Below are 12,622 nucleotides of genomic sequence, written 5' to 3' on the forward strand. Positions count from 1 at the left end.
ACAGAACACTCATGAAGGAAATTGAAGAAGACACAAAAAGATGGAAGACCATTCCATGCTCTTGGATCGGAAGAATAAACATTGTTAAAATGTCTATACTGCCTAGAGCAATCTATACTTTTAATGCCATTCCGATCAAAATTCCACTGGTATTTTTCAAAGAGCTGGAGCAAATAATCCAAAAGTTTGTGTGGAATCAGAAGAGACCCCGAATCGCTAAGGAAATGTTGAAAAACAAAAATAAAACTGGGGGCATCACGTTACCTGATTTCAAGCTTTACTACAAAGCTATGATCACCAAGACAGCATGGTACTGGGGTAAAAACAGACACACAGACCAGTGGAACAGAGTAGAGAGCCCAGATATGGACCCTCACTCTATGGTCAAATAATCTTCGACAAAGCAGGAAAAAATATACAGTGGAAAAAAGACAGTCTCTTCAATACATGGTGCTGGGAAAACTGGACAGCTATATGTAGAAGAATGAAACTCGACCATTCTCTTACACCATACACAAAGATAAACTCAAAATGGATAAAAGACCTCAACGTGAGACAGGAATCCATTAGAATCCTAGAGGAGAACATAGGCAGTAATCTCTTCGATATCAGCCACAGCAACTTCTTTCAAGATGTGTCTCCAAAGGCAAAGGAAACAAAAGCGAAAATAAACTTTTGGGACTTCATCAAAATCAAAAGCTTCTGCACAGCAAAGGAAACAGTCAAGAAAACAAAGAGGCAACCCATGGAATGAGAGAAGATATTTGCAAATGACAGTACAGACAAAAGGTTGATATCCAGGATCTATAATGAACTCCTCAAACTCAACACACACAAAACAGATAATCGTATCAAAAAATGGGCAGAAGATATGAACAGACACTTCTCCAATGAAGGCCTAAAAATGGCTATCAGACATATGAAAAAATGTTCATCATCACTAGCCATCAGGGAGATTCAAATTAAAACCACATTGAGGTATCACCTTACACCAGTTAGAATGGCCCAAATTAGCAAGACAGAAAACAACATGTGTTGGAGGGGATGTGGAGAAAGGGGAACCCTCTTACACTGTTGGGGAATGCAAGTTGGTGCAGCCACTTTGGAGGACAGTGTGGAGATTCCTCAAGAAATTAAAAATAGAGCTTCCCTATGACCCTGCAATTGCACTACTGGGTATTTACCCCAAAGATACAGATGTAGTGAAAAGAAGGGCCATCTCTATCCCCAATGTTTATAGCAGCAATGGCCACTGTCACCAACTATGGAAAGAACCAAGATACCCTTCAACAGATAAATGGATAAGGAAGATGTGGTCCATATACACTATGGAGTATTATGCCTCCATCAGAAAGGATGAATACCCAACTTTTGTAGCAACATGGACAGGACTGAAAGCTATCCTTTTATTTTATTTTATTTTATTTTTTAATTTATTTGACAGAGATCACAAGTAGGCAGAGAGGCAGGCAGAGAGAGAGAGAGAGAGAGAGGGAAGCAGGCTCCCAGATGAGCAGAGAGCCCGATGTGGGACTCGATCCCAGGACCCTGAGATCATGACCTGAGCCGAAGGCAGCGGCTTAACCCACTGAGCCACTCAGGTGCCCCGAAAGCTATCCTTTTAAAGAAACTGTTATTTTATGTCCTTTGTTATAGCAACAAAGCAGTACCTTAATGGGACCAAAAAATGAGATTCAGACCTAGATAGATTCTGGCATACTTTTGGATAGAACTGAAGTTCTAATAGGATACAGAACAAAAAAATTATTTACAAAACAAAATAAGCAAAAATCAAGCTAGTTTCAGCTATCTCTGCTCCACCACAAGACTGCCAGAAAGCAAGCTGTAAGAAGAGAAACCATGACTTGAGAATTTCAATACCAGTCATCTTTCAGGTGTGAAAACTTCAGAAAGATTCTACGTGCAGGGATTCAGATAAGAGAATTCCTATGTCTTTGAAAATAAGTATGTGAAAATGTTTCCAACTAAGAACTAAAGCCAAATCAAACTCATGTTAAAAAAAAATAATAAGAGGGACGCCTGGGTGGCTCAGTTGGTTAAGCAGCTGCCTTCGGCTCAGGTCATGATCCCAGCGTCCTGGGATCAAGTCCCACATTGGGCTCCTTGCTCAGCAGGGAGCCTGCTTCTCCCTCTGCCTCTGCCTGCCATTCTGTCTGCCTGTGCTCGCTCTCCTCCCCCCGATAAATAAATAAAATCTTTAAAAAATAATAATAATAATAATAAGCAATGAAACCAAACTGGAAAGTTCAAACTGTTGTAAATCTATAATTACAACTAAATTTAAAACTAAATTTGAATATCAAAATTATCCTAGAAGAGGAAGCAAAACATAGTAATGATAAAATCCCAAAACACATATTAACAAAGACCAAAAATGTGTGAAGTGTATACAGGAAAAGTAGGGGGAAAACCAAAAGTGTCATAATTAGGACAAAACTGATCACTGTGCCAGAGTGCTAACTTCAGAACAAAAATCCACGGTCCCCTCTTCCCAGGCACCAGACCCTTGTCTGCTGGTCTCCCTTCTCTTGCAGAACCATGTGGACACGTGACTAAGCATGCTGTTGGAGCCACGCCTAGCCCTGCCCATTGAAAATTGCCTACACTAGCTCCCGCAGCGACTCCGTCCACGCTGGCCAGACCTTAAGGATTGCCATGAGGGGGATGACACCCTTTTCCCCAAAGAGTATAAATATTTTAGGCTTTGCAGGTAAGACTGTGAGGTGACACAATGATGCTGCCTCCAAGGAGGGACATTTGGCAAATTATATGTGCTACATATCTGACCCAGCAATTCCACTTCTGGGAATCTATACCAAAGATATGTTCGCAACACGAAGCGACACAGAAGGCACATGCACTGAAGCATTATTGGTAACAGAAAAAGAATGACAGCCTAAATGTCCGCTATGAGGGGACTGGTAGTGAAGCATGGTCCCCCAAAACACTGGATTATTAAGAAGCTATAGAAAGAAGAATGAGTAGTAACTTACTTATCTAGAATAAATTGAGGTTTTTATTAATTTGTGTGAGAGAGGGGGCACAAACAGGGAGGGGCAGAGAGGGACCAGCAGACACCCCACGATGAGTGGGGAGCCCAACATGGAGCTCGATCCCAGGACCCCAAGATCATGACCTGAGGTGAAGTCAAAGTTAATCGACTGAGCCACCCAGGTGCCCCTAGAATAAACAGTTTTTTAAACAATCAGGCACAAGTGTTTTTAACATGGTATCTTTACTAATGTAAAAAAGGAACGCAATATGAATACTTACACACCTAGCTACATTTTCAAAAAAGGGAAGATTAAAAGCTATTAAGTTACCTACACAGGGAAAGAACAGAGTGAGGCAGAAACTGTTAATGTATCTTGGTGCATCGTTTTGTTCTTGGACCAATGTTTATGTTTCATACAATTAGAGAAGTAAAACACAAATCCCTAAACACCAAGAACAAATGACTCTAACTGTATATCAAGTTGATATACATATCAAGCATAATTACTGGGGAAAAAAGTGATTTTAAGAGAGTATTTTCACATGAATCTCCAGTGGGATATGGTCTAAAAATAAAAAGAATTGCAAAGAAATCTTAAAATGTATTTAGTGACCTTGTTAGTTGTTATGCTGGATATGTTGGAATTATTTTAAGTATACTATGGGGTAAAAACAAATAATTATGTGGATGTTGTAAGCAACCAAGGTTTTCAAGATTACAATGTAAAATCAAGAAAATCCTTAGACTCAGGGTGCCTGGGTGGCTCAGTCGATTAACTTTGACTTCAGCTCAGGTCCTGAGCGCAGGGTCCTGGGATTGAGCCCCATGTCTGGCTCCCTGCTCACAGAGAAGCCTGTGTCTCTGGCTGCTCCCAGTACTTGTGCTTGCTTTCTGTCAAATAAATAAAATCTGAAAGAAGAGCAAGAGCAAGGAAGAAAGAGAGAAAGAAAAGAAAGAAAATCCTTAGGCTCTCACCTTGGAATTGGAAATAGTCCCTTGGAAGAAAAAGTATTTTCTAGTCTGCCAATTGTAAAGGCCTAGAAGCACCCATAACCCAGTGGTAATCAGCATTAACACTGCTCAAATTCTGGCTCTACAATTTCTCACTAAAAGAAATCCTTCAATAAATGGCCATTTCAGGTCTGGAGCAGGAGATGTGTAAGATGAGCCTTTAGCATACCAGTTAAGCAAGAAAGCTATCACTCTCAGACTTGCGGGATTCTGTCAAAAGAACGCAGAAGCCCAAAATAGGGCATTTGACATCCAGCAGAGTACTAGTGAGTCAAAACATATATTCTTTCCTGTATGAAGTGCATTTCAGGGTAACCAAGTAGTAAGTTTCTTTAACAGAAGAATTCAAGAGTTCAGTGAACACAGAAGCAATGAGAATTAGAAAAGTACCATTTGGGCGCCTGGGTGGCTCAGTGGGTTAAGCCACTGCCTTCAGCTCGGGTCATGATCTCGGGGTCCTGGGATCGAGTCCCGCATCGGGCTCTCTGCTCAGCAGGGAGCCTGCTTCCTCCTCTCTCTCTGTCTGCCTCTCTGCCTGCTTGTAATCTCTCTCTGTCAAATAAATAAATAAAATCTTTAAAAAAAAAAAAAGTACCATTTACCTTTTAATGAAGTAATGGGCAATCAAATTTAAAACCAAGAAGAGAAAGATGGATAGGAAGCCTTACAGCCCGAACCACTGATCTTAGCGCCACTAAGCAGGACAACCAGAGGCAATACAACAGGGACAGCAATGAACTGTCCTCACCTACTTCAACCTGAATCCAGTCCAGCCGCTAGATTACACTTAATCAGTTTCTATGAAATACAAGGGTTGGCAGAAGTATCTAAGCACTACCAAAGAGCTCTAAGCCAAATCTGGAAGGTGGGACATGCCACAGGACAAGGCAATTTCTCTAATACGAGTTCAGGGAGGGAGACCCCTGCTGCCCATGAGTCTCAAGAGCTTGGTAATCATCAAAGGTAACACACACATCAAATAAGGTTTCTTATCTGGAACCTGAATTAGACTCCAGAGACCACTGTAACTACCTACCACAGATCTGATGGATTAAAGCAGAAATGTATCCTCTCACAGTTCCGGAGCCAGGAGACCAAAAGCCAGGTGTCAGCAGGGCCTTGTTCCCCTGCAGGCTCCTCCAGCTTTCCTGGCTCCAGGTTTCTGTGGCTTGTGACGACATCACCTCAGACTTGGTTTCCACGGTCTTACTGCCTCCTCCTTTTTTTTAAATTCCAAAAACGAGTTTATAAAGAAGAAAGTAACAGCTCACCCAGACCACCATTATTAACACTCGGTATCTTCTTCCAGACTTTTAGAGATATACAGATTTTTTTTCCCCACAAAAATTAGTATAAAATATAGACCTTGCCTAGGCCCATTTTAACACCTCCTCCTTTTCTGTCTCAAAACTTAGTCTCTCTTATACGGCCTGTGACTGCATTTGAGCCTATCCAGATAATACAAGATCAACTCTTTTTTCTCAAGAATTTTAAGTTAATCATCTTTTGTCACAGAAGGTAATATTCACAGGTTCCAAGGATTAGGATGTGGACCTACCATTTTGGGGGCCACCATTCAGCCCACTATATATCCTGATTAGAGGAATAGAACAAAACATTTGTTAAATGATCAGGAAAATCTGAATATGAACTGAGTATTAGATGATATTAGCAAATCCTTATTCTGTTAGATGTAAAAATGATAGAGATTTTTTTTTTTAAGTATTACTAGGGAGACATTCTTAAATATTTAGGTAGAATGACACATGGAGGTTTTGCTTTAGAATACTTAGGGATGCCTGGGTGGCTCAGTCAGCTAAGCATCTGCCTTTGGCTCAGGTCAAGATCCCAGGGCCCTGGGATCGAGTCCCTGCTCGGCAGAGAGCCTGCTTCTCCCTGCGCCATCACTCCTCCTGCTTGTGCACTGCTCTCTCTGACAAAATCTTTAAGAAATAAAAAATAAAGATTAAAAATTTTAAAAATACTTAAACAATGGAGATACACATTATCCTGTGTCATAAGTAATCAGTCAAAATACCAATAGGTGATTTTTCATCCTAATTTGTTTTTGATATATCTAACTTTAACTCAGGAATTTTGAGAATTTCTCCTAAGAGAATGACCCGAACATGGTGCAAGATGGTATGTGCAACAATACTAAATATAATAAATTATGTTATAGCCATATTCTGGAACACTATGCAACACTAAATGTTATCAGTATTTACTGACATGAAGATATGTTTGCGATAAACTAAGCAGAAAGGGGGTTATATAGCCATATATATGTGATTCTATACTTGTTAATAACAAAAAAGATACATGTGTGAACATGTACAATTCACACTTACTTATATATATAAGAAGGGGCATATACCAAAGGCCAGGATATATACCAAAATGTTAATGTTCAGTTATTAACTCTGAATGGGGAGTTTGCAAATTCTCATTTTTTACCATTTATCAGCATTTTACTTTTCTACTACAAGAACCTATTATGGATACAATGAAAGAAAATCAGAAGCGTGACTCCAGACTGGATGGTCACATGGCTCTCAGGAGGCAACGTGTGGGCTAGAGGCCAGTGGGGGCAGCGTTTCCCCAGGGTATTTTTGAGGTACGTTTTTCTGCACTTGGTGTTACTTCTGGCACTTTCCAAAGTGTGTTCCATACAACAGTTCCACAAGTGACACACAAAGGAGGGTTCCATGTCCAAGTGTTCAGAAACGTGAGGTTCCAACATTAATCTGTTCTAGTGTTTGCTGTGCGTCCCAGGAGGAAAAACCACGGCACACACACATTCATGGACCATTCTTTCACATCCTAATATAACAGGACTTGTACCTAATATAGTTTAGAAATGTCAGAGCACAAACCTGAAGAACAAGGACTATTTACATATTTTCATTGAGGGTCTGAAAGCTTCTGGCCCATTTTCCTAGATTGAGACTGATTCATCTCAGAACAGTCCCACATTTTACCGTATTTTTGTGGTCTCCAGCTTTATAGTTTTAAACATAATTTGCATCTTGCTGTCAGGTGATTTGGAGCTGAGATTTTTAAAGTAGATTTCTACCCATTAGTGGGTTGAGAAATCAGCTCGGTGGTCAAAACCTACACTTTAAAAAAAAAAAGAAATGACCCTATCAGAGTTTTAGCAAGGATAAGTAGTGTTTTTGTGAAACTTTTGTGTCCACATAAAATCACATTATACATATATATATGTGTGGTGGTCACAATAAAAAATACAAAAAAAATTGCAATCAAAAAATTTGAAAGCCACTGAATTAAATACATGAATTTATTGGTAAATAAGATAAAAATCAACACCTACTGATTTGATAAAATCAATACCTATATCTATTGATAAATAGATTAAATCAACACCTATTTCAATACACCCAAACTCTTCATTTTATAGATTAGGTAAATTAGAAGAAAAAGAAGTTATCAAAGCAATACAGCCAGCTAGACCTCTAACTTAGAAACAATACCAAAAATTTGTTTGAATATTGGGTGCTTAAAGAGTTTTTGCTCAAAGAAACGAGAGATCAGGTTCCCAATTAGTTCACAAAAGCCAATTTAAACTATGTAGCTTAACTATAATACTAAAGTTACTAGAGACTTAAATTTCTCAACCTTGATTTATTTTTATTTGAGGTTCAATAGCTCTCCAAGGACACATTCTCCCAGCACCAACCAACTCCTTACAGTGCAGGCCAACAGCCACCACTCAAGGTGGCATTCCTCAAGTTGTGCTTAGGATTTCAGAGGAGGAACAGATCAGAAGTTCTAATAGTCTTTGGCAACTGAGGTAGGATAGAGGGCTCTCCAGAACATCTTCCAAATCGCCCAGGTCTGTGTCCCTCCCACCACATACCAGCTCTGGTATAAGGTCAAACACGAGAAAGATACTTGCTTACCAATAGTTTTTGTGGGTTTTTTTCATCTTTATCAATCTTTAGGAGAGACTGCCTACTAAAAAAGAGCAATGGTCCACTCAGCCTTTTTTTCAGATCCCCAAACTCCTGCAATTTAAAAAAAAGTATGTATCTACCACTGGCTTTAATGTTGATAATTGGCTACTGTTAGGATTAGCTGTTGGTTTTATCACCTGACTGCTTTTCTTATAAGCTGTTTAAATATAAAAATTCTATTACCGACAAGTTTCTCTGCACTGAGAGAGACACATCAGTGCGTAGAGAAGCACGGCCTGTGACAACTATTAAATCCAGGAACTCAGGGTAAACTAGGATGCCACTCTAGCTTCACGCTCTGCTCTCACCGATTTCGTTGTGTCCTGGGAGATGATTAAGGGCTGTCCTGAAGAGTACACAGAAGTGGGCAGCTCAGCGAAAGCTGCTTGGAGCAGCCCCTCAAATACTGGTGTTAACACGAACGAAACCCCAGCGTCACTCACTGGGGCAGAATACAAACCGCCATTCCTCAGGATTTACCCCACGTGGAACAAATCTTAACCGAGGTACTAAATTCTCAGGGGAAACCTCCAAGAGCCAAGTGGGAACCAGGTTTTTAGTATAATGCTGACCCAGTAAACTTCTGGCTTTTGGCTTACCCGCTGCTCATCCCAGCACTGACACAGCTCCAGTAGCCTCCAGAAAAGGTTCTGTGCAGCCTAAGCTTGAGGGAAACTCAGCAGAGCCAGCTCACCCTTTTATTTTTTATTTTTTATTTTTTTAAAGATTTTATTTATTTAGTCAGAGAGAGAGAGCGAGAGTGAGCACAGGCAGACAGAGTGGCAGGCAGAGTCAGAGGGAGAAGCAGGCTCCCCGCAGAGCAAGGAGCCCGATCGGGATCATGACCTGAGCCGAAGGCAGCTGCTTAACCAACTGAGACACCCAGGCGTCCCCAGCTCACCCTTTTAATCAGCATCCAGCGCATGCCCTCCGGAGTACCTACCAAGCAGGCACAACACTTTCTGCCCAGCCCCAGATCCCATACCAAGACTCTGACACATCTCTGGGGAGAACTGGCTACAATACCATGCCCCTGGGACCAGTGGCCAGTCCTCCAGAGGACAGACACGTTGACTCATGGCGAACACATGCCCGATTTTTCTGGTGTTACTGCCTTGCTTTTGCTCACCAGGACAAGTTTGGGAGGTTTAAGTACAGAAAGGATTAGAAATCATTTCAGCATATACTTTTCAGGTTCTGCCAGACAACCTTTATTACATCAGAAAAGCAACACTAGGCACTAGATCTTGCAAAATATGTTCTGACCAACTCTAAACTTTCTGAAATTAAAAATGCGTAACCACTGTAAAGTTTTTAATGAACAAGAAAGTTAAATACAAACTTTCATATGCAAAATAGATTATTGTATAACTGGCAGCCTCAGAGCCAAGTACTAAATATTCTTCCAAATTTCAGTGGGGATGGAATGGGGGGGAGGGGAATGTAAATCCTAATAAGTATAAAACTTAATTTCGGCTTTATATATAGAAAAAAAAACTTTGAGGAAAAATAGCTTTTACAGTGAAGAGTATCTTTTGAAATCAACGGCCCAGGCCAGCCCTTACAATTCTGAGGTTTATACTCAACCAGATCTAAGATGAAAATGAAGATTTCGGGTTTACAGTTACTTCAAATCCAGTTTCAAGAGTAGCCAAGTCACCTCATTTCCAGAAAGTGGATGACCACGACACTCTTCTGAAGACGTGTGGAGAGCCACAGTTCCACTTTTCCATGCCTCCACGCCAGTGCTGTCGTGTCAGGCGTGCTCTGGAAGGCGGCCGAAGCCCTCGGCCACAGCGCTTCTCCCGGCATCGTCAAGCCTCCAACATAAGAAGATCTCTAGATTCGAGTTGGCAGTCTCTGCTCCAGCCTTAGAGAAGTTCATTAACACCTCCTTCCTCCCCACCTCCCTGATTGCCCTCCTGATCTTCAGCTGGGAGTGGAGCTTGATTAACACTCCTTCAAAAATAAATAGTTCAGGTAATTCAGAGTTAACTGAAAGAGCAGCAGCACATAGCCACAGCCCATTATGTCTGCTAATGAGTGAGCGAATGAACACACGTGAACAAACACACAAAAGACAAATCATAGAATAAATCCTGCATTTCCCACATTCACAGGGAAAAAAAATCATAAAAAAAAAGTTATTAATTAGCGTTTGTTCTTGTGTGGGTTGAACAGTCCAGGCTCTGAGCAGGCACAGGCTCACACATGGGGTTGCAGGCAGAACCTCCACACAGCACATCAGGACCAGGGTGCGGGAGAGGCCGGCGCGCACGCCCGACAGCTCAGTACCTGTGAGACAACAGAGGTGATGCAGGGACTTCTGAACCCACGATGCATGAGGTATATGGAAACATCAGTCCTCCGTGACAGAACCACCAGCAGCTCGAGGGACTGGGCGGGGCATTCTCACAGCAACTGCTGATGAAGGATTTCCCACACCATCTTCTTCCGGAAGAGAGGCATCTGGTGCTGCAGACAGGCCACAAACAACGTATCACACACTACACAGTAACGCGCCCCTGTCAACAACCTTGAGGTGTAAGAAACCATGTCCTTTATAGAAGCCTTGTCTCTTTCGTGTCATGGTTCAGACTTACAAAGCCATAAATAAGGAGGTTATGTTATTATTGTATGTCTCAAAAACATTTTTACATGTTAGGAAAATCAAAGGAGGTTGCAGAATTATACAACAGAATCCCACAACTACTTCATAACAAAGACGTAAACAAAAATGGAAACACCCAAGTGGTAGCATAATATGAAACTTTTCTTAAAGATATTTACAGAACATTCTAAAATGAACATATTTTGCTTTTTTGAGAAAACATGAACTTTATTTAAAGGAATAAAAATTCAAAAATTTTTTTTACCACGTGTACATTGCCAATTCTCTTCAAATGGCCACTTGTGCCCTTCAAATCTCAAGTCAGTAGGTTGAGAGAGCAAGTAACTCCTTGTTATTTAGAAGCATCGAAGAATGACATGGCTTTGTGCAATCTATTATTCTGCTTTATGATAATCACTATATGAGCCAATTTTCAAAGCAGCAGCAACACACAAGACAAAACCAAAATTACCTGTAACTCAACTAGTCCTCTTTTTGATGACATCAGAAGTTCATACTTTTGAGGTACTCCTGGTGTCTCATCATAAGATGGATATACCACTTTACTATGAACTAGTGATTTCCTACCTAGAGGGGCCTAAAAAGTCTTAACACATGGATGTGTAAGTTATTTTAAATAGCTAAAAACATGGAGTTAAAAAAAATCACACATTTATTCTTAGTAAAACTGCTAAAACTAACCAATAAAAAGTGCCTTTTTTTTACTATAATTGTATTAATTCAGCATAGGAGCCCTAGTTATCCTATTGCTCACCAGCTTGGAATAGGGTCATTAGTCCTACCTAGTAAGTAGTTTGGTAGACATCTATCCAAATGAGATCTGTTAAGAAAAATATATTTTAAAGGGGGTTGGTCCTCAGTTATAAAAAGGTTGAGAATCCACTATTACAAACAAATCCTCAAGAGTTCCCAACACACTTAAATTCCCACTCAAATACAGACCCATGGAGAACCCTAAGTAACCAGCACGGAAGGGAAAGGGAGCATTTGTAGTTCTAGTTCAGACCCACAGCTTAACTTCTCACAAGGCCTGATTTCCCCGGGTGTCACACACTCTTACTTGCCCCCTCCTTTGGCCAAAAATATCAGTAACACTCAGAAGCTAGTGAACACTGGAGTTCAGAGATAGGCAATTTGCCTCACTGGCCACCAAAGAGGAAGAGCAACCTAATCGTAGATGCAGTGACAAACACTGACCCCAGCAGGAGAGGGGCCACCCAGAGGGTGACAACAGTGATAACAGTGGCACGACTGCCACTGTTGTGCATCAGGCATTGGGAAGGAGCTCAGAGGTGAGCTAGTTCCCTAACAAGTCTGGGTGAGGAGGGGGCGTCACTCACCTGAGTAAATGTGATAGGTTTGTCCCTAGAGATATAATCTGCATATTTACAAGTAAACATTCCACAATCACTCCCATTCAACTGTTGAGGAATCTCCTAAAATTACAAAAAAAAAAAGGGGGGGGGGAAGGACGGGGAGAAAGGGATAAAATGTCATCACACACAAACTCCTTTGACTTCTCATAAATATTACAGCAGATAAACGATATTATAACAAACTCCTTTGACTTCTCATAAATATTACAGCAGATAAACGATATTATAAAGAAATGTAAAAGTACTACACAAACCATCTTCATGTGGTATAAAAACCCCTACCATGACATGGAGTTCATGACCCCCACAGAAAATATTTTTCAGAAAGAAAAAGAAAAGCGAAGTGAGAATACCATCTCTTGGCTCTCGTACTAAGAAACCAAACTGAAGGTTTATTACTAGGAGCAGGAATTCTAGTCAGAATGGTTTCAGAAGCACTTTATAAATTCTGAAAAGGGCTAAATACGGCTCAATCAGAAACAGGCTTACAATAAAACTAACCTACTTCAATACTGCAGGGTTTAACTGCTCTTCTCTACACAGGAAAGTAAGAGCACAACTTTTGACCCCTATAGCTACAAGCAGGGAAAAGAAAAAATGCCTCTTAATA

The 12,622-nt window shown here is 40.7% G+C and overlaps 1 protein-coding gene across 6 annotated transcripts in view; it reads right to left on the reverse strand.

Annotated features, from left to right (window-relative positions):
- Nucleotides 1–9,191: 9,191 nt before the first annotated feature.
- Nucleotides 9,192–12,622, reverse strand: part of SENP2 (SUMO specific peptidase 2) — a 34,392-nt gene continuing 30,961 nt past the window's right edge. For 4 of the 6 annotated variants that reach the window (XM_032338374.1, XM_032338382.1, XM_032338379.1 and 1 more), the window contains 2 exons: nt 11,977–12,072; nt 9,192–10,479 (listed from right to left, as the gene is read on the reverse strand). In XM_032338374.1, the coding sequence (XP_032194265.1) occupies nt 10,417–10,479; nt 11,977–12,072 (159 nt within the window). In that variant the 3' untranslated portion in view covers nt 9,192–10,416. Of the gene's footprint in view, nt 10,480–11,418; nt 11,457–11,976; nt 12,073–12,622 lie in introns of all 6 variants that reach the window. The other 2 variants (XM_032338377.1, XM_032338376.1) reach the window with 2 other exon arrangements.

This window comes from Mustela erminea, chromosome 1 (assembly GCF_009829155.1).
Source record: "Mustela erminea isolate mMusErm1 chromosome 1, mMusErm1.Pri, whole genome shotgun sequence".
Lineage (NCBI taxonomy): Eukaryota > Metazoa > Chordata > Mammalia > Carnivora > Mustelidae > Mustela > Mustela erminea.